Genomic DNA, 23,449 nt, shown 5'->3' with positions numbered 1-23,449 from the left:
CAATTCACAATAGCCAAATTATGGAAAAAGCCTAGATGCCCATCAATGAATGAATGAACAGATTTCAAAATTATAGTATATCCACAGCATGGAATTTTACTCAGCCATAAAGGAGAATAAAATTGTCATTTTCTATAAATTTAAATAGAAGTTCATGAGAGTGAACAAGTAAATTTTGCCAGGTAGTTCTTTTCTCTTGATTATATTTTATTTAATTACTTCTACCCTTTTTGTTTTTCACCTTCCCTCTAGTTTTTTGATTGATACTTACAATGAACAAAGCTGGAATTTGTGGGCTGAAGACAAAAGCAGACATGTTTAACTCTCCAAGTGATATTCTTCAACATCAAGACACTAACTGTGGTTATAAAAGCAACAAGCATTCATTGGAACAAAATGAAAGCAGTGACTTTGTAACAAAAAACACGAATTTGGAGAGCCCAGTAGACTCTACACAGGAACCCAAAATGGAAATTCCTGGGCAAGAATCTCAAAAAGATCCTTTGAATGGTCACCAAGAGCCAGAGCACAGCAAGAACAAAGAAAAAACCTTAGGTAATACACTCTTCGGTGCTTGAATGTTTTCACACACTACTCATTTTAGTCATGTTTTCTTCACCAAAATCAGCCATACACAAGGCCAGTTTGGCAGTGCTTATTTAGTACAATTATTGGCTTTAATAGTTTGACAGTTAAGTCTCAAACTGTGATATGTTTAATTTCAAGAATGAAACCTTAAATCCTTATTTTGCTTGCCTCACTTCCTTCTTGATTTTAAATTCCTCTTACACATAAAATTTACATTTTTAATGAGTGATTTCTAAAATGATAATAGCTTGGAATATTCTTATTACATTTTTCCTACCCTGGAAGACTTAAAAATTTATATACTATATATATAAATCTATACTATATATGTATTTACATAGTAAAATTTACTATAACTGCTCCCAAATAAGACAAATGTCTTTATTTGTGTAAAATATTACTTCAAATTAAGGCAGCTTAAATGGATGAAAAATCTTTATAAAAGCACAGAATACTTTACTGTTATTTTTAATACATATAGTAACATTTTATATTTTATTTAGCCTTAGATTGAAGGATAAAGATTTTAGTACTAAAATTTTATATGCATTTGAAGTCAGCCTGATCTTTGTCACCCCCTCCCTCAAATATTTTCTAAAGTGTAGCAAATAACAGAATTTTAAACACTTTTTTGTTTTATAATTTAATGTGTACACTCAGGGTAACAAATTAAACATTAACTTCATTTTCTATAATTAAGTGTAGTTAACACCAGAATATGCTTAGTAGATCATCAGAAACAAAAATTATTTAAATGGCTCATAGGAAAAGGTACATGTCATAAAAAGATTGTACATTTTAACATTTGTGTGTGTGTGTGGTGCTGGGGATCATACCCAACACCTCAAATATGAGGTAAGAGCTCATCTACTGAATTATACCCTTTGCCCTGTGTGTGGATCTTAGACTGCTGCTAACCATCGCTTTTCACTTCCTTCTATATTTGTACTTGGCTAGGAGGATGCTTTAAAAAAAAAAAACTTTCCTACACCGGGCGTGGTGGCGCACGCTTGTCATCCCCGCGCTTGGGAGGCAGAGACAGGAGGATCGCGCAGGTTCGAAGCCAGCCACCCGCGCTGGCTTAGGAGACCCTGTTTCCAAATAAAAATGTAATAATAGGTCTGGGAGTGTAGCCCGGAGGTAGAAGGGCTTCCAGGAACCTCAGTACCACCAAAAACAAACAAACAAACAAACAAACAAACAAACAAACCAAAAAAACTTTCCTAACCATTTTATGTTTATGTCTCAACAATATTTGGTGGGAGTTCTTAAACTTAGTCCTTCATTAAATTTAACTGCCAAATAGCTAGCAATGTTAGTTGATAAGTGTAGAAATTTGGGGTACTAAGGGAAATACCTGACAAATTAGGATTTTAAAAGTTTCCTTGATTTAGTAGGTAAAGGTTTCTAAGAATTACAGCCTTAACTTTCTCTACTGAATGTCTGAACATGGAAAGTTTTATGTAGAATTTACAGATTGAATTTATTTTATATTTCTTTGGTACTTTTTTTTATCTTATTATTCATCAGGAAAAGAAGTCTTATTATTGATGCAAGCATTAAACACTCTTTCAACCCCAGAGGAGAAGTTGGCAGCTCTCTGTAAGAAATATGCTGATCTTGTGAGTATTTAATCGAGGAACATATAAAATGTGGCAAAAGGTGTATTCCTTATAAGATTTTTAATATAATTTAATATACCTTTAACTGTTAAGTGGTATTTTATTCTACAATTGAAGGAACAAATATAATTTCTTGGTGATTAAAGATTCATTGTGATTTTATTTTATGATTAAATGTATTAGAATATTATAATGCTTTTTTTTTTGTTGTTGTTGTTGTTGTTGTTGTTTTTTGGTGGTACTGGGGATGGAATCCTTCTACTTCCAGGCTGCAATCCCATACCTATTTTATTTTTGGAAACAGGGTCTCTTAAGTCAGAGAGGTGGGCTTTGAACCTGCGAGATCCTCCTGTCTCCACCTCCCAAGCACAGAGATTACAAGCGTGGGGTTTACAAGCTGAGCCACCACAGCGGGCTATAATGCTTTTTGTGATGTGGACAAATTATCGAAAACTCAGACTTAATATTCCCTCAGTCAGCATTTTGTTTTTATATTTTTAGATATATGACCGTTGGGAAGTAGTGATAGTAGTGATTTCAGTATTTAAATTTTCCTCAAGGAATTCTATAAATAAAAGACCTAATTTTGATTTAAATTGTGAGTTAGATAAAAATCATGTAATTAAGCAGGATCTGTGTCTCAGGAACTATTTAGTTAGCATCTAAAATATGGCAGGCATTATTCCTTTCTCATCTTCAAAAGAAAATAATTTCATAGGATAGTGTGTTCTACCTATATTATGTTAAATAGCATTATTTGTTTATTTTAAGATTATGGAGACATTTGGAAGATGGAAACATTCAAAAGATGCAAACTTTATCAGTAGAAAAAAGTAAAATGAATAATGAGAAAATTATAGAACCTATTGAAGAATGATTATAGAAGTTTAGGATTGGTTCTAATATAAATGCTAAAATTCTTATTTTGTGAAATATTTGCGTGAATTCCAGTGACATTTGTTCATTTTCAAGTTGACAGTAAGCATCTATCCCATATTAATTATTCCTACTCTGTTTTGTAAATAGTCAGTATTATGAATAAAATATAACAATTATAATGACTGCTCTTTCAAGTAGTTCTTACGTACTTTCCTTTTGCTGGCATTTGCAAATTGATACCTTCTGATATTGTGAAAAGCAAAATTTCCTAAGCATTAATACAAATGACCTAGAACTGTCCAAAGGCAAAGATGTCAGAAATTGCTGCTCTCAGGGAAAATAATTTTTTAATTTCATTTGGAAGCAAAGTCTCAGATGGTACATGGACATGATAAAAATAATGTGTAAAGTATTAGAAAAAGAAGAAAGCAGGAAAGAAAAAGAATGAGAAAGTAATGATATTAAAGTAGAGAAATGTGGAATAAAAGTTGTGACAGTAGCAGAACAGCCAGCCATGAAAATGTTAAGATAAAATAGCAAATTGCCTAGCATTAACATAGCATGGTGATTTAGGACAGTAACCAGATTCAAATCTGTTATAATAGATCCAAAAAGACCCCTTAAAGTTGTCTGGGTGTGGAGATAGCTAAAATTGCTGCATTTTAAACAAGTTTCTGGGTGATACAAAGCAATTGATATAGGTAATTTCTTTTTGTGTATATTTGTGGTACTAGGGATTGAACTTTAGAGGTATTCTATCTCTGTACTATACCCCACTCCACCCTTTTTTATCTGGGGTGTGTATGTATGTGTGTGTGTGTGTGTGTGTGTGCTTGCAACAGGATCTTGCTAGTTTGCTGAGAGTCTCACTAAATTGCTGAGTCTGGTCTTAAACATGTGATTCTCCAATCTCAGCCTCCCAAGTACTGGAATTACAGGCATGTACTACCATGCCTAATGAGGTGAGAAACTTGAATCTAATGATACTAATTTATTTAGATTTTTATTAGAGAAGAAGGAATTTGACTTTAAGAATTGTGTTTATTTAAGAAAGGGACTTAACTAATAGTAAGTAGTCTGTCATTGATTTAGTTTTATCCTTATAGAGAGTAGTAATGCTATGAATAATAAAAAGTAGAAATTTGTTTTTTTAAATGTTCTAAAATTGTTTTTTTGAAAAAAAAAAACCTCATTTACTAAATGTAAGCTATATAGCTATTTGATCACTAAAGTGACTTTATGAAAGATATTATTCTTTCTGTCCAGAAAATTTTCTTTTGCAGTGAACTGTCATCTTTTTTTTCTAGAATTTATCATTGTATTGTATCACAATTCATAGCATGAATACTATTCCTATAAATTGTAGAATATTTTGTACTATAGCATATATTTTAGTTCATTCTGAGGAAGCTTTATGGTTATTATTTATGATGATCACATTAAACAGATAACAGATAAAAGAATATTGATTTTCCAGACAATGATTTTTAACTAAATATTCTAGAAATGCATATCTTGGAATGATACTGAAGACTGGTATAACTGGGTCATAGGTGGTTCTATTTCTACTTCTTGAGTTAAGAAACTCTAGAAATAGGTCCTTATAAGGAGTAGCTGGCATATTTTTTTTTACTATCAGTAGAGTATCTCTTGAGACTCCTGGATGTTTCCTTTGCTCTGCAGAGAACTTGTTACAATTGCACTTAATTGATTTTTCATTTTTATTTTCCGAGCTTTAGGACTCTTTGTGGAATTCTCTGCTAGTGCCTACACATATTAGAAAATTGGTTCTATATTTTTTCCTAGTAATTTCAAATTTTCTGGTCCAATTTCTAGGTCTTTGATCCATTTTAAGTACACTTTTGAGAGAAATGAGAGATAAAGTGCTAATTTCATTCTTGGACACATAGATAGCCAGTTTTCCCAATACCAGTTGTTGAAAAGACTGTCTTTTCTCTACCACATGTTTTTGGCTTCTTTGTAAAAAACATCAGCTGGCTGTAATGTCTGTTTGTTTCTGTATCTTCAAATCTATTTCACTGGTCTACATAAATGAAAACAAGTATCTATTTTTATGTCGATACCATGCTTTTTTTTCTTGCTATAGCTTTCATATAATTGAAATCTCAGGTATTGTGATGCATCCAGCATGGTTCTTATTACTCAGATTGCTTTGGTTATTCTGGATCATTTGTTCTTACATGTGAATTTTAAAACCATTTTTTCTAGTTTTGTAAAAAATTGCAGTGGTATTTTAATAAAATGCATCAAATCTTTGCTTTTGATTGTATGTCTCTTGTTCAGGGCTTCAGTTATCTCCACCTGGGGAAAACTACTCTCTAGTCCTATAGAAATAAGCTGGATCCACTTTAATTTGTTGGAGCTCCCACCCCAAACCCCCCCCCCCTTTTTTTTTTTTTTGCTCATATTAGACAGGTTGGTTAGTCTTTATTTTGCTTAATTCCAGGGTAGTTGTCTTTTGGCTTAATTGCAGATCTTCCATTCCCCCAGGGAGCTGTTGTAAACTATTATCAGGGGCCAATCCCAGAACCACGAGTCCAGACCCTGATGCTTTCCTCTCACTCTAGGGGTGTCAATTGCTTTATGAATTCCCTTCCTTTTACAGAAATCAGAATTTTTTGTTTTGCCTGGCTATTTGTGTTGAGTTTCCCAGCAGCTTCCCCCATGTTCTTCCTAAACTATTCTGTTGCAATAGAAACACTTTTTAAATTCACTTTTAGTGAGCTCCTAAGATGCTGTATGTTCTTTAGATCTGCCTTTTTTTCCTCTCCTTAATTACTTGTGTTCTTATATTTAATTATCTTAATTTCCTTTGCTCCTTTTCTCTTTGGCACACTACTTTATATTGTTTCATACTGAAAAATTAAATAACTTTATTTCTCTGACTTAAAAGGTTATGTTTCAAAATTACTCTTCTCTACATATTATCATTTAAAGTAGTGAAAAAGGGATAGACCATCTCTTTATTTGCTATAGTCAGTTCTTCCAGTTTGTCTGGTTCCTCTACTATTAAAGCAGACATTTAAATGTAGTACATTCCTTCTATTCCATACTTCTCAGAGCAGCCTTTAGGAGTAGCACTGTATGGTACCTTCTATGTTAGGAACACTGCTGTGTCTAATATGAGCAAAAATCTTGCAGAATATCTATTGGACTTGATTAAAGCCCATTGTAGTACCACATCTATAGATTATAACCAACTTATTTATTTATATAATTGACTCCAGCACTTAATGATAGCTGCCAGTCCTTATCCAAGAAAAGTAACTCCCTATTCTTCAATCTCTACAATAGTAGATTGGTAGGCTCAGACCTGCCCCTGTTCTTTAATGTGCTTCCTTAATTGTGCTTCCTTCTCAAAGAGTAAGCCCTACTATCTACCTCTAGGGAAGTTAAAGCTTGAGCAATGAAGTTGTCTGAAATGATTGTCCTCTTTCCCACCAAAACATCAAAATAAAAAAAAAAACTCTTTTTTTTTTTTTGCATTACTGCTCCATAAAATACACACTATAAGGGATCACTATTTTAATCAGCATTCTTATTGCTTTGACCCAGAATACCTGATGACCAAAACTCAGAGGAAGAAAGATTTGCTCACAGAATTATACCCTCAGCCCTGATAATTTTTAAAATTTAATCTCTGAAATCATGTAAAACAACACAAGTAGTGTTATAATCACTGTTAATTATACTAGCTTTTGTAATAATCAAGTATGTGTCTTTGGTGGGGTTGTTTATTTTTTCATAATAGCTTTGAATTATTGTTTAATGATTTTTTATTTCAACTGAGATATTCTAGCATTTCTTGTATATGGGGATGCTGTTAGTAATGAATTACCTCAGGTTTTACGTGTGGTGTCTTAATTTCTCCCTCATTTTCTGAAGAAGAGTTTTGCTTATTCTAAGATCTCAGTTGATAGTTTTTGTTTGTTTATTTGTTTGTTTGTTTACTTTTTCTTCAGTACTTTGAAGACTGTTTACTTCTGACCTCCTAGATTTCTAAAAAATTAGCTGATAATCTTATTGAAAACCCTTTGTATGTGATGAGTTGATTCCCTTTTGCAAATTTCAGGATTGTCTTTGCCATTCTACAATGTGACTATAATAGGTCTTAGTCGAGAACTCTTTTTAAAACCTACTTGGAACTGAGCTTAGATCATAGATTTATGGATTTATATCTTCTGTCAGACTTGGAAAGTTTTCAAATAATTATGTTTTCAGATAATCTCTCTGTTTCTTTCTTGTTTCTTCTAAAATCTTTTTTTTTTTTTTTTTTTTTTTTTTTTTTTTTTGGTGGTACTGGGGTTCCTGGAAGCCCTTCTAACTCCAGGCTTCACTCCCAGACCGAGTTTTATATTTTTATTTGGAAACAGGGTCTCTCAAGCCAGTGCGGCTGGCTTCGAACCTGTGCGATCCTCCTGTCTCCACCTCCCAAGCACGGGGATTACAAGCATGAGCCACCACGCCAGCTTTTTTCTAAAACTTTTTAACACCAACATTGTCATTTAATGGTTCCCACAAATCCCCAGGCTCTGTTCACTTTGGTTTTTTTTTTTTTTGTTATTTTGATTTGGTTTTCTTTACATTGAATAATTTCATTAGCCCTATCTTCAAAGCTGCTGATTCTTTTACCTGCCTGCTGAAATCTGCTTTTGAATCCCTACATTAAATACACTAAATTTTTAATTTTAGCTTTTCTTTCTTTTTTTTTCTTTTTTTGTGGTACTAGAGTTGAACCATTCTACCTCTGAGCTATATCCCCAGTCCTATTTTTAGTCTTCATTTCAAAACAGGTTCTCACTAATTTGTGAAAGGCCTCCCTAGGTATTTGAGGCTGGTGTGAACCTGTCATTCTCCTGTCTCAGCTCAGCATTTCTTGTATATGGGCACACTGTTGGCAATAAATTACCTCAGGTTTTATTTGTGGTGTCTTAATTTTTTTGTACAATAGTGTCTCAATTTTTAGTGATCTAATAACTATAGCCTCAACCTTGATAATTTTTTTTAAATTTAATCTCCGAAATCATGTAGAAAATACAACTGATATTAAATATCACTGTTAATTATGCTAGCTTTTGTAATAATCAAATATGTGTCTTTGGTGGGGGTGTTATTTTTCATATTAGCTTTCAACTATTGTTTAGTGTTTATTTCAACTTGAGGGATTCTAGCATTGCTTGTATATGGGCATGCTGTGTGGTGTCTTAATTTTTAGTACAATAGTTTTAGATATTTGTCTTCTGGCCTACCATCCATTCTTGTTCAGGGAAATGTTAAAGTTTCTGTTGATTGATTATAAGCCCTCCACAATCTTTTAAAGTCTGCATAGAATATCTGTCAATTATTGTTAGGGATAAAACTGATATGTCAAATGAGATCTTCTTAGACATTTTTGAGCCTTTACTTTTCCCTATGTATACATAGTGACTTTCTTACTTCCCCTTATATACAGTTATTTTTAAATATCCTAATCCTTAAATGTCTTCCTTCTCACCCACAGAAAAATGTTAAAAAAAAATTAGGGGAATAATAATAAGTGTGTGTGTGTGTGTGTGTGTGTGTGTGTGTGTGTGTGTGTGTGTGTGTGTGTGTGTGTCTGGGGATGGAACACAGAGGCATTTGACCTCCAAGCTACATGCCCAGTCCTGTTTTTATTCTTTATTTTGATACAGGGTCTCACTGAATTGCAGAGGGCCTCACTATGTAGCTGAGATTGTCTGCGAACCACCATCCTCCAGTCTCAGTCTCCTGAATGCTGAGATTATAAGTGTGTGCCACCATGACCTGGCAATTGTAATGTTTTTTTTTTTTTTTTTTAATTTCATGAATGCTACATTAGCCCAGAGAGCATTGTGGCAACAGCTTGTATGGCTACCTGCCTTTTAGGTTGTGCAGTGGATTATGGGTAGCTTCTACAGTGCCACTGGCTTAATTGAACAGAAATTAAACACAATTTACCTGTCTGTCAGTTTTTGTGGAAAATGAGTCTTTGAATAGACTAGAATTCCAAAATGATTGTATCAGGCACATTTCTAATGCCAGTATAATTTTTATTTAGGTAGAGAGATACATACCTGGTATGTTTGTTTGTTTGTTTGATTTCTATTTTGCCAACTTGCCTGATGTTACTTGGTTACTGAAGGATTCTTACGATATTAGTTCTCTGCTCACATAGTCACCACTAGATTCAAGGATAACTTAACATCATTCTCTTGTCTTTTTATCTTTTTGTCCCTTAGACTTCTTGTATTATTTAATTACTTTCTTTGGAAATAGTCTTTTTCTGAATTTTGTTTATTCCCTTATTTCACTTATTCCAACTCTGAATATCTAAAAATAAAACCAGAAAGAAGATAATGTTAGGTTCTTTAGTGCTCTGTAGTTGTCTTACTACTTCCAGTTACTTACACATACTATTAATTACCTTTTTCATTAACCTTAACTTTTCTTTGCCTTTCTCCCTTACAGCAAGGTGATGGTGCCTCTTATTTCACAGAGAAAGAATCTATCAGCCTACTAATGTCTCATCATCTAATCTACAGAATTATTATAGCTACATCTATTTGACTCTTCTTGAATTTAAAAAAAATCATAATATAGTACTTATTAATGTTTTGTGTAGTATATCATTACTAGTGCAAAATGACAGTAACTTATGAGCTATAACACTAGTAATTAGTTGTTATTGCTGCTGTAAAGAATACATTTAAAATAGACACGTTGGCCAGGCATGGTGGCACAGGCATGTAATCCCAGTATTTGGGAGGCTGAGACAGGAGGATCACAGGTTCAAGGTGGACAGCCTCAGCCAGTAGTGAGACTCAGCAAACTAGCGAGAGCCTGTTTAAAAATAAAAATAAAATAGGGCAGCCAGGTGTGGTGGCGCACACTTGTAATACCAGTACTTGGGAGGCTGAGACAGGAGGATCGTGCAGGTTCAAAGTCAGCCTCAGATACTTTGTGAGGCTCTCAGCAACTTAGCGAGACCCTGTTTTCAAATAAAATATAAAATAGGTCTGAGAGTGTAGTCCAGAGGTAGAAAAGCCCCTGGGTTCCAACCCAGTACCACCAAAAAAAATAATAATAATAATAAAATAGGGCTGGTGATATAGCTTGAAAGAAGAATGCCCCTGCGTTCAATCACTGCTACCACACATGCAAAAAATAAAATAAATAAAATAAAAATAAATAATAATTAAGTAGTCATGCTGTCTACTAATTTTGTGGCATACATTGAAACCTTTGGAGTGGAAAAGAAAAGTATAGTTAACAGGTAATTTATAAACTGCAGTATCTGCAATTTAATTTTATCATACTTCATTGATATGAATATGAAGTCACAAAGCTAAATGTTTCTTGAAGGATTTTGAATGAAAATGTTTTAATACCTTAATGATAGTTTTTATGACATGTTACTCTTTTGAAGTGTTTGTTTTGTTTGCATTTTTTATACAAGTTTTTATTCAGATGTCAGAAAGACTATCGTTTCTGTTACTGTAAACATGTCCTAAATCTTAAAATAAATTCACTCATCTTTAGGGCCTCTTCTTGTGTTTGCTAACTATTTTGATAATAAGTGTGTGTGTGTGTGTGTGTGTGTGTGTGTGTGTGTGTGTGTGTGTGTGTTTGCAGTACTGGTGATGGAATCCAGGTACTGGTAGTATGGCTTTTGGGGTACCTTGGAGGTACACCCTCAGCTCTATTTTTTAGACTTAATTTTTACTTATTCACTCATTCACTCATTTATTTATTTATTTATTTATTTATTTATTTATTTATTTATTTATTTTTTATTTTTGGTGGTACTGGGGTTCCTGGAAACCCTTTTACCTCCAGGTTACACTCCCAGACCTATTTTTTATATTTTTTAATTTGGAAATAGCATCTCTTAAGCCAGCAAAGCTGTCTTTGAACTTGCACGATCCTCCTGTCTCCACCTCCCAAGCACAGGGATTACAAGTGTGCACCACCATGCCCAGCCTTTTTAGTCTTAATTTTGAATCAGGGTTTCACTAAGTTGAGGAGGACCTCACTAAATAGCTGAGGCTGTCCACAATTGTGATCCTCCTGTCTCAGCCTCCCAAATGCTGGGATTACAAGTGTGTGCTACTAAGCATGGCTGATGGTGTGTTCGTACAGAATAGTAAGACTAGATGGCATTGTTTCATAAGAAGTGTTTGATTCATAAATTAGTTTCTGTTTTGAATAAGAATAAGGTGATTTAAGGTTGTTTTTCTTCCTCTACTAACACTAGCCTACAAGTAGTTCTTTTAATTGTAGTTCTTCTAGCCATACCACAAAGAATTGAATTGTACTTCCTAAATATAAAGTGCTTGTTTATTTTAGCTGGAGGAGAGCAGGAATGTTCAAAAGCAAATGACAATTCTGCAGAAGAAGCAAGCACAGATTGTGAAAGAGAAAGTGCACTTGCAAAGTGAACACAGCAAGGCCATATTGGCAAGAAGCAAACTGGAGTCTCTTTGCAGGGAACTTCAGCGTCACAATAAGACTTTAAAGGTTATATCATTTTTCTGTTTGTTTGTTTGTTTGTTTGTTTGTTTTATGATCTGCTTATATTACTTTTATAATCAGTTTGTATCTAGTTTAAATAAATTATGGCTTGCTTTAAGTTGTAGTATCTGTAAGATGTTGATAACTCCCAGGTATATTTATACTGCTAGATAAGTCCTAAGTAGAGAAATTTGTGGGATTCTTAGGACCTTGTGGAGTTCTGTGAAAGATAGCGATAACTTGCATTTTATTTTGCTTTGAGCTTATATGTAAGCTAATTCTGACTTAAAGATCATCCTCTCAATCTACCTTATACTTGATTACATGGAATCTAGATGGCATTGATTTATTTCCATACCTCTTCTGTTTTTAGGAAGCTCAAAGTTGTCAGTATTTTCCTGATCACTGATATAGTTGATTATCATATCTTCTTTTGGTAAGAAATGAAAAGTTAGCTAAAATGAAGAAAGTAGTAACAGTAGACATGAGTCAGTGTGAATTTGAGTTGCCAAGCTTGCTATGGTTGTTAATTGGCTGATTGCTAAACTACCCATTGCCCATCCTCAGCTATTCAATTGCCAAATACTTTTTAAAATAGCACTTACATCTAAAAGAAGAAGGAGCTGGTATATCAAACATGTCAATAAGGGATAAAGTAAAAAGAACAAAGACCCTAGGATCTGCCACATGTTAGGAGAGCTAGTCTGCTGTTATGTTGGAAACACATAAACTATCTTGAATTTTATTTTGTTTGAGCTAATGCCTGTGTGAGGTCATTGCAAATTTAACATTTATTCTTAAATGGTATTACCAAAGAGGTGTAAGACTACACTCTTTTGAATCTTTGTTTGTCAAAGCAAAATCAAAGGTATAGAATATAGAACATCTTATATAATGAATCCTTAACTTATGTCAGGGTCTTACTGTTTCTTTAGGTAATAGTCTTCTGATGCCTGTATTCTAGTAAGAATTTGAATAAACATTCTGAAATAATTCCATGTGTTACTTGCCCATTAGGAAATTAAAAATAGCAAATAGGGAACAGCACAATATTTAAACTGATCCAGGAAGAACCTTACTAGTAAAATAGAAAATAATATGGAACAAGAAATTTACTTGTATTTTACTTATATTTCATAGGGTGAATATGTAGATGGCCAGATAGTACTTATTTTAAAGAACAGTTAGGTGGTTTTTTTTTTTTTTTCTGCTTAGGAAAAGCTGCTTGCTTTTCAGTGATTGCTGACTATAAACGAGAGGGAGGAATCGTGATTTAGAAGCAACACTCGGGGCATTAATAAATGTGACCACATTGCAACAGAAATTTTTACTGTGTTTATCATTAATATAATTTATTTTGGATAATAAGGAAGAAAATATGCAGCAGGCCAAGGAGGAGGAAGAAAGTCGTACAGAAGCAACTGCACATTTTCAGGTTACTTTAAAAGAAATCCAAGCCCAGTTGGAACAACATGACATACACAATGCCAAACTCCAACAGGAGAACACTGAATTGGGAAAGAAGCTCAAGAAGCTTATTGAACAGTATACCCTGAGGGAAGAGGTAACAGTATTTATCACTAGAAATTTTTCTTCAAACACTACTAAAGTAATACTATTGTATTACAACATAACAACCAACTAGCTCTTTATTGGACAGTATTTTATAACTCTTGTATATGAAGTATGGAAGTGGATTTGGATAAATGTCTCTCACAGGATACTAGAAGATTGAAATTATAGCAATACAGACTGTTTTCTTCAGATGAATAATATTCATTTTACTCTCAAATGCACTGTTCTTCAGACTTCTGTGATGATTTGTGCCATGTAAAATATCTCTTATACACTAACCAGTACAAAAATGCAAGTTTTAGCCCATTGTCTAGTTGTAATGGTGGTCACATTCCATGTATAGTTAAACAAAAAATGCTGAAAGAATGTAGAACTGTTAAACTTGGTCACTGAATAGTTTTACCAAAAGTATAGAATTTGGGTGTCTTCTAGATGAAAAGAAAATAGGCAATAATTTGCTTAAGTTTCTTTATAAGTTAAATACATAGTATAAAAGGCTTTGGAATCTGGGTTTTGTTTTTATTTTTGTTTTTTGCAGTACTGGGGATTGAACCCAGGTACGTTTTACATACAAGCTATACCTCCCAGCTGTATTTTTTTATTCTTTATTTTGACACAGGATCTCATTAAGTTGTGGAGGGCCTTAAATAGCTGAAACTGGCTGTAAAACTGCAATTCTTCTGTCTCAGCCTTTGAAGTACTGAGATTACAAGCATGCCCAACAATGTCTGGCTTTGTTATTCTTTAAGACTGTAAAATATTATGATTATATGAATATTGAATTCCTTGTATGTAAAAAATTACATTCGCTAATTTAAAAAGTTGTAATGAATTTAAAATGGGGTAACAGTAAATTTTATGTGGGTCTTCACAAACAAAAAAATGAAAAATACTGTATTAGTTATATAATACTTAATTTTTATTTTAAATTATTTTATGTTTTTCTAAAGTCCCTTAAAAACTTTTTAAAAGATTTTAAGTGGCTTTTTTATTCACTCCATTCATTTTTTAGCAGTTTTATAACTCTGTGTGTGTGTGTGTGTGTGTGTGTGTGTGTGTGTGTGTGTGTGTGTGTGTTACTGGGGATGGAACTCAGGGGCATTTGACCTCCAAGCCCCACCCCCAGCCCTGTTTTTTATTCTTAATTTTGAAACAGGGTCTCACTGAGTTGCACAGGGCCTAAGTAGCTGAGGCTGGCCACGAGCCCCTATCCTCCTGTCTCAGCCTCCAAAATGCTAGGATAACAAGCCTGCACCACCATGCCCGTCTTGTAACTTATTTTGACAAGTTTAAATTTAGAGAAGCATATATAACTTAGCTTCAGCATTTACCCACTTTTGTCTCGCATCTCTTGTTTTATCTATTTTTAACTAAATCTAAGATGGCATATTATCTTACTCTTTAAGCATCTTTAAATAAGATTCTTTGTAAAGCATAACTACTACTATTTTATATCTAAAAATTTAAGTTACTAATCATATACGTAGTCACTTTTAAATTTTTTCTTGTTTCATATCCCCCCTTTAAAAAGTTTTATTGATGCATTAAAATTGTAAGTGGTAGATTTATGGTGATATGTTACATATAAATATCACTTTTTAATATATATGTATTAATATATATACTAATATTTGGTCTTTTTTCTTCCTTGTACTTCCCTTTCCTTTTTTCTCCTGATCTTACATTATAGAGATATCATACCCCTTTTTAGAAAGTTGTCAAGAACCAAATAAAGTATTTTTTTATTGGCTGGTATGACTTAAGTCTTTTTAATTTGTAGATTTCCCTCTTTCACTTTTGGCAATGTATTTAAAGAGATTTTTTAAGGGCTTTAGATTAATTCCTTTTAGTAGATATGTTTTATAAAATCTCAGGTTGTTAAAAAAGTGATTCTTTAATTCTATTGTTTTTAAGAATGATAGGCAGCCTCATCATAGATGTAATAAAATTGTAAGGTACATATGTTCAGGTTGTATTACATGTAAGTCTTAGTTGTTTAGATATTCAAAGAGCTTTTTTTCTTTACTGGTGAGGATATAATTGAGTACTGATCAAGTTATGTGCAATTAAGAACAGATTGTCTTTTGCACAGTCCTCAAAACTTAATTTGGATATTTGTTGTCAAACTAGTATTCTTCTCACATAAGATTTTGTAATTAAAATTTGTTATTTCTTTATGTATGAAGGGTTGTTCCAGTGGCTTAATGAAGTGTCCATAAATTGTCTTTAATGAGTCAATTTAATATTTTGATCCTTTTTCAGCTTTTTAATTTATATTTTTATTTTATTTCTTCGTAATAGTTTGAGCCTTATTTTCAGGAAGGGCTGAGATGGAATAAAAAGCAGGCCTTGAGAGGTGGCCTGCCTCTAGCAGACCAAGAAACAGGATAGTGCTCTTAAAGGTACAAGACAGTTTTCAAGGGAGATAGAACAGCACTTATCCAAACACAGGGACAGAAAGACCCTCTCAATGTACTCTGCTACTCTAGTATTAATAGGAAATCAGGGTGAGCTGAGTATTATATCTGTTGTTACTGTTAGCAGGTAATAGGGTGTTTTTTCTCAGTTCTTGTCAAAAGACATGCAAGTGACATGATAGAAGTTTATTGACAGGGAAGTACATTCAGAATACAAGAGTAGGATAACCTAATTTTATATATTTTTCTTGGTTTGGATTGAGACTCATTCTTCTTTAGAATGATGGTCCTGATTGATAGATGTTGTTACATTACTTCGTAGTTTCTGTGTATGTCCCTTTCCATGGGATTTCTTAAAAATTTTAAAATTCCCTGGTAAACCCATTAAGTGGGTCAAAATCACAATGCTAATAAAAAAAGTATTATAATTACCTCAGAATCATCTTGAAGACATCAGAGACACAGTGTGCACCTGCTCTCCCACCTGATTTAGATACCTTCAAATCACAAGCTTCCTGTTCTCTATTCGTCTTTTTTATCTGTGTTAGTCTTGTAATGTCCTGAAACTTCTAAGTTATGAGCCTTCCGAGTCTTGTTCTTCATTTAGCTCATATCTCACTATCCTACTGAACATTGTTTCTTTCTCATCGTGTTCTTTTAAAACTTCATAATTGATGGAAGAAATTTTACTTTTCTTGTAGCATATTGATAAAGTATTTAAAAATAAGGAACTACAACAACAGCTTGTGGACACCAAACTACGGCAAACAACACAGCTGATAAAAGAATCCAATGAGAAACATCAGAGAGAGAGAGAGTTTGTAAGTTCTATTTCTTAAAAATAAAAGAAAAATTCTTCCCAAAATTGTAACCACAGCCATTTAAATCAATTGAACTATTCGTTATTTAACATAATGCTAGGACCTAAGCAATTAAAGATTATTCCAACATTCTTGTAAACATACAGACCAGATTAAATGTACAGATAGCTGCCAATTGATTATAAATAGTTGGTAATAGGATATTTCACCCATTGACCTATAATTCTAGCTATAATAATAATAATAATATTTATATATAGAATTCTATTAAACTTTATTTGACATTTTAGACATATGTTTGATTGCTATTAGCTTTCTGCCAGAATTTTTTTTTTTCTAGCTATTGAAAAAAGCAACAGAATCAAAGCAAAAATATGAAGAAATGAAAAAACACGAAGTACAACTTAAACATCAGGTAATTTGACAATTGAGGACAGTTGAACTTGTGAAACTCTGTCACCAGTCAGGACCAACTAAAACAGAAGAGTTTTTAAATAGGTAACACTATGATCACGTATATAAATTATAACATCTTAAACCTAGGGCTTCTCATTAGGGCTTCTCATATTTTTTAATCCAGAAGTTACACATACATAAGCTTACTTGAAAGTGGGAACATGTGCAGTTTTTAAAAATTCTTTTGCTCATAGGACAAATTTCTAAAGATGTTGTGGAAAATATCTAGGATAGTGAGAATATTACACTAAAAATAGGATGACCAGCCATCTCAATATGATTGAAACTGAAATTCTAAGGGGACAAGTGACTAACAATCACAATAAATATGATGTCCTTTTTTAGTCCCAGTATGTTTTTTTTACTATGAAATAAGGCAAGCAGGTGAAGTATCCTTGTTCAAAGTAAAGATAGTGAGAGAATGCATCTCATCTCTATATTGGATCTTTATAAAAAGGAGCAACAAGGTGTTTAAATATGTTAATTACCTGTCTTAATTAGGTTACATGATCAAAGTGTTACCTATTTAAAAAGTTTATTATATTAAACTTTTAGTGTAAGGATTTTTAATTGACTGAAATACACTGAATCGAGACTGGATTACATCTTCACTAGCACCACTTTGAGTGCTATTATTTATCTAAACATTTAATAATGTGGTGAGAATAAATAAACCTAGCCCAACTTTTAGTGAAAATATAGGAGTCAAATGTCAGAAGTTGTTAAACATTTCACAATAAGTTATGATCCTACTAAAATACTTGTAGAAAATCCTCTATTTGCAGAAAGTCCTCTATTTGTTGTCCTATTCCTATTCTGGTTATATATTTGCTTCGAAAAATCTGTCTTGTGTAATCAGATATTGTTAGTCATTCCCGCATAAGCTCTTTAATAGGGTATTATTCCTAGTCAGTGCAGGCAAGCAGCAGTCTCTAATTGGCTGCAGCCTTCCATGCTCTCCCAGACCAAACATAGGAGGGCCAGAAACCATAATGTTCCAAGCCAGTCTGACTAAAATTTAATGCCTCAGAGATACCATCGCTTCTCTGCTGGCTGGGCCTACATGAAATCTTGCACACTGCTGGGCTACAGCCTCTATAGTTGCTGAGCCCAAGCTCATCAAGTCAGAGATGTTCAGGGACTGGGATCCAGCTGCCCGAACTTTGATGTCCTAGGAATATTACTGTTACTGACTGAAGTCACATAAAAACCCTGTCAACCATTGACATCTGCTTGCTTAAAAAGTGTAGAGTTGTTAGCTTGCAACAGGGCTGTCTGAGTCAAACTGACTTAGGGACATTGTTGCTGCTATGCTAGTTGCAATCACATAAGCCCCTGCAGGGCCCTAGCTCTTCTGCTTGTGAGGCCCAAACTCTGGCAGGGGAGAGATTCTAGGGCATGGGTGGGTAAGGTATTTAGTCCCAGCTCTGGGCAGAGCTGCAATCACATGAGACTTGTGGGATGCAAACCTTGAGTCTTGTGACACTCAAACACTGCAGTGAAAGAGCTTATAGCTTTCAAGCCTGCAGCATAGGTGGATGGGTTATTTCAGCCCAAAGATACCACTGATGAACCTGTGGTGATAGGGAGAGAACCCCTAGAGGTGGGGTGAACTGCTGAGTGTCCCTAGGGACTATCCACTAGTTTATGGTTCTGCTCTGTTCAACTGTGGCTCCTACCCTATCTCAGGAATGACAACTCATAGACTTCATGGCCATTGCCACATGAGTCTCTGCAGCCATTGCTGTCTCCCTTTGGGACATTTTGTAAATTCACAATCTTTATGAGCTCCATAGTAATAGGAAGGGTCCCTGCAAGAAGGGTCTGTAGTTTCTCAGTCCTGACGAGTTCAGTTACATCTGCAGAAGATAGCTGAGAAGTTTGCTGGTTTGTCTGGAGATTCTTGGTGGTCTAGATGAAGCCTGTTGTAGCTACTTGAGTCCCTGCAGGAAAGGTCTGTGGTTTGTCAGTTCAGCTATAGCCACAGGAGTTCTCTGGATGGTTTAACAGGGAGATCTGTAGATTTGTGGTCTTGAGGTAGTTGAATGAGGAAAGAAGAATTAGATTGCCTTTTTATGTTAGTTCTTTGCAATCACTGGCTCAATAGAATTTAGCTTCTTTTTTGTTGTAGTTCATCTCTGAAAGATTCTGGATTTTGGCATTCACCAGCTGCAGTGGATGCTTACCAACATGACTCCTCCACTGCTCAGCTCAACAGATGAGACATGTGGAACTCTTTTCAGTCCTCTTCTCTCTGGGGTGCTTCTATTTTTTTTTTTTTAATTTTATTTTATTGGTGCACTGTATTCATACATCATAGTGGGATACAAACTTTTGTAGACATACATGCACACATCACCCAGTCAGCCCCCACCCGATCCCCACCCCATTCTCTCCCCATCCCTCCCTCCCATGCTTGGCTTAGTGGTTGACATCTAGTATTATAGCAATTTATCCAAAATTAAAAATGATAATCTCACATAACAGTTTCATTTGTCTGATACCAAGCTTTTGATGACTTAAAGATAGCATTTCAATATTTCTTTTTGCTTTCTTTCTTACCAGAGAATATTTTTTTCTTTTTTTTAGGTGAAACTATCATATATTTATTTTTCAGAAAAAAATCTATCCTGATATGGAATATGGACTCTCGATACCCAAAACAATCTCGAAGCAAAAACAAAGCTAGACGATGTATATTTTCTGATTTCAAACCATATAAAGCTACAATAATTGAAACAGTGTAGTACTGTTCTAAAGGCAGATATATAGACCATTGGAGTTAAATACAAGCCTAGAGCTAACTTCTTCCCTATATTGTCAAGTTATTTTTGACAAGGTTTCCACGAAGATTTGGTGGTGGAAATAATAATCTTTTAACTAAATATTGTTGAAAAATAATAATTACATGGAAAAGAATAAAATTGGACCCTTACCTAATCCCACATACAAGTATTAACTCAAACTAGATAAAAGACCTAAATATAAATCTTAAGACTATAAACTTTTAGGAGAAAATCTGGGTCATAAAACCTCACAACATTGAAATTGGCAGTGATTTCTTGGATATGATTTCAATGGCACAGGCAACAGAAGAATATACAAACTCCCTAAAAAATAAAAGAAAATATTGTATATCCAAAGACAATGTAAACAGAGTTAAAAGTTACTAATAGAATTGGATAAAATATTTCCAAATGCTATATCTGAAGGTATATTAATATTCCAACTAGAAATCCTAAAAATTAACAACAATAAAGGCAAACAATACAATTTAGAGATAGGTAAAAGACTAACATAAATAATGAATCTCCACAGATAACCAATCTTAGTTGTCTGTTGGATGGAAACTCTTGTTTCTCTGGTTCTGGTGAGTGTTACCTATTTCTTCTTTGTAGTTAATGTCTTTGAGTATTTTCTCTAGCGCTGGTTTTGAAGACAAATTCCTTCAGTTTCTGTTTGTCATGGAAGCTTCTTATTTCTCCATCTAATTTGATAGGAAGTTTTGCTGGATAGGAAATTTTTGGCTGGAAGTTGTTTTCTTTCAGAGTTTGGAATATGTTACTCCAAGCCCTTCTGGCTCTCATGACTTGGTTTGGGAAGTCTGGAGTGATTCTAATTGGTTTGCCTCTGAATGTCACTTGGCCCTTTGTTTTTGTTGCCTTTAAGATTCTCTGCTTGGCTTCCACATTGGTCATTTTGACAATTATATGGCGTGGGGATCCTCTTCTCCGATCCTGTCTAAAGGGAGTTCTATAAGTTTCCTGGATCTGTGTATCAACCTCTTGCTCTATATTTGGAAAATTTTCTGCTATTACTTCCTTGAAGAGATTGTTGATCCCTTTGGTATCACTTTCTTTTCCCTCCTCTATTCCAATTATTCTTAGGTTAGCTCTCTTAAGATGGGCCCATATTTCTTCAATGTCAGATTCCTGCTGTTGGATATCTTTTTCTAGATTAGAAACTATGCATTCATTTTTGGATTGCTCATCTTCTAAGAGCGAGATTCTGTTCTCCATGTGGTCTAATCGGTTGTTTGTGCTTTGAATTGAGGCCTTTACTTCATTAATTGCATCCTTTATCTCTTTTTGGCTCTCTCTGAGTTCTTTTCGAAGCACCTCTATTATTTCTACAGTTATTTTCCTGATTTGATCTTCTAGAAATCTCTGATTTTCTGTTTTATCAGGTTCTGATGTTGTGGGGTTGTGGGCATTCATTGCTCCAGTATTATTCCTCTTTCCCATGATTTCGGAAGTTTGTGCCTTCTCTGGGTTCTTCCCTTGGGTCACTATGACTTCACTTAAGGTGCTCTGGATCTCGAGTCTGTATTATCTCAGACCCTACTACTCCTTTACTGGGTTGTATCACAGAGTCTCCGACCCAGGGAGTCGATAGAGGCTGCTTTAAACTATGGGGGGTGCCAGGTTGCACGCTCTCCTATGGTGTGATATCTCTGCCACCACCACTCCCTCACTGGGTCAAGTCCCAGAAGGCACAATACTGGGATTTCTCCTCTGTGGCCCGCAATTTGACTCACTGTTCTTGAGTACGTAGATGTAGCTGTACTGGACTCGGTGAATTCACTGCTGCTGCCGCCGCCGGTGGCAATATGGCGCCTCTGCCACGCCCTCGGCCATGAGGCTGGCGTATTTTTTCTTCTCTGGTTTTGATTTCCACTCTGAATCCCTGTAGCGTGTGCTGAGCTCAGCCACTGGGAGCTTTAAATGCTGTCTGCGCCGAAAGATCCCGCTTGGCTGTTCCGCATCGGCTCACCTCGGCTTGCTGTAGCCGTCCGCTGTGTTCGCCGCTGCCGCCGGCAGTATGGCGCTGCTGCCGTGTCCTCGGGCGCGTGTGTCTCCTCTGTGGCCCTGAGCTCTGTTCTCAGTCCGCTTTCTCTCTGGAGCCTGGTGGTTTTTTTGTTTTTCTGGTGATGGTGTTTTCTGGCTATGAAAGGCGCTCTTTTTGTGGTAATGGAGATTGGTTGTTAGCGGGACTCTTAAGCCCCGCTTTTCTCGGTCGCCATCTTCCCGGAAGTCTCTGGGGTGCTTCTAATTCAACTACTTTTCAGTGTCTTTCTTCTGTTAATTTTAACTGCTCTTCTTGTAAGAAGCAGACCTCCTGCTGATTGATTTCCAAGTCTCAGAGAAACTGAAACAAACTCCCTTTCTCTATTCTGCCATTTTTAATCTCCTAGATTGTGATTTAGATTTCCATTTTTCTTGAGATTAGTGATGATGAGTCTTTCTTTTCATGTACCTGTTTGGCTATCTGTATGTCTTCTTCTGAGAAATGTCTGTTTTGCTATATTGCCCATGTTTTTATTAATTGTTCTTTAGCATTTCTTTTTAAATGTATTCTCACTAAATTCTTTCTTCTCAAATCATCTGTGGCTTCTGTTTTACTTTGCTGCCTATGTTAAATTTTGTGTGTATGGGGGGGTGGCACTGGAGATTGAACCCAAAGGTCTTCTACCTTTGAGCTATATCTCCAGTCTGTTTTTATTCTTTATTTTGAAACAGGGTCTCACTGAGTTGCAGAGGGCCACACTAAGTAGCTGAGGCTGTTCTCAAACCCAAGATCCTTCTGTCTCAGTCTCCTGTGTACTGAGATTACAAGCATGCACCAACACGCCCAGCTTCTGCCATTGAGAGGTAGCCTTGTCACTAAGCTAAGAACAAGGTAGGTAGTAGTCTAAAAGAATGGTATTCTTTTCCAAGAACAATTTTCCAAGTGTAAGGAGAGAAGATGATACATAAAGTGTTAAGGTTATATGAAACTTACATCTATAAATCTATTCTTCAATAATTGATTGGAAGGAGCTAGTAAATATACATATTAGATATTTACATTTAAAGATGACTTAAGTTTCAAAGCATTTTAGTGGGTTATATGTATTTCATTTGTTTGTTCCTGCTGTTCAGTGACTGTGTATGTCATTTAACAGGTAACTGACATTTTTGCCATATTTTTAATCTCTAGGAAGTCTTCAGGATTATAAAATTGTTTACCTTGAGCTTAGAATATTTGATAATCTTTTTTCTGTAGCTTTCTCTTTATATAGACAAGTTTGAAGAATTCCAAACTACTATGACAAAAAGCAATGAGCTGTTTACAAGCTTCAGGCAGGAAATGGAAAAGGTATTCTCATATTTTTAGTAGAATATTACATTAAAAATTATTTTAAAGTTTATTTTGAACATAATAATACTTAAATACATTCATTTCAAGTTGATAATATTTTAACTTTATTTTTTCTGTTCTTTCCATATTTTTATTTAGCCATTTTGTTCAGGTTGCTAATGACTAATAATCTAAAAATTCTTATTGAGCCAGAAGTGTTTGCATGCACTGTTAGTCTTAGATACTCAAGAGACTGAAAAGGGATAATCAAGTATCCAAGCCATGGAAAGTGATAATATATTCTAGATGGAAAGGATTTATTTTTGAGATTTTAGCTAATACCTAAAATACTTTTATTTCTTCATATTTTAAATTACATGTGTAATATATAAGGAACCTTCTAATACAAAAATTAAAAATCAGTTGTTAAAATTAGGTG

The 23,449-nt window shown here is 34.5% G+C and overlaps 1 protein-coding gene across 1 annotated transcript in view; it reads left to right on the top strand.

Annotated features, from left to right (window-relative positions):
• Nucleotides 1-272: 272 nt before the first annotated feature.
• Nucleotides 273-23,449, top strand: part of LOC308279538 (gamma-taxilin-like) — a gene marked incomplete at both ends in the record, with an annotated part of 84,433 nt that continues 61,256 nt past the window's right edge. Inside the window, 7 exons of the mRNA XM_080719664.1 lie at nt 273-555; nt 2,119-2,210; nt 11,457-11,627; nt 12,991-13,185; nt 16,315-16,434; nt 16,775-16,849; nt 22,936-23,028. Of these exons, the coding sequence (XP_080575790.1) occupies nt 273-555; nt 2,119-2,210; nt 11,457-11,627; nt 12,991-13,185; nt 16,315-16,434; nt 16,775-16,849; nt 22,936-23,028 (1,029 nt within the window). The remainder of the gene's footprint in view (nt 556-2,118; nt 2,211-11,456; nt 11,628-12,990; nt 13,186-16,314; nt 16,435-16,774; nt 16,850-22,935; nt 23,029-23,449) is intronic.

Source organism: Muscardinus avellanarius, assembly GCF_963383645.1.
Source record: "Muscardinus avellanarius genome assembly, chromosome: Y".
In the NCBI taxonomy this organism is placed as follows: domain Eukaryota; kingdom Metazoa; phylum Chordata; class Mammalia; order Rodentia; family Gliridae; genus Muscardinus; species Muscardinus avellanarius.
Note: the sequence above shows the minus strand (reverse complement) of the source record. Positions and strands in the feature narration are given on the sequence as shown.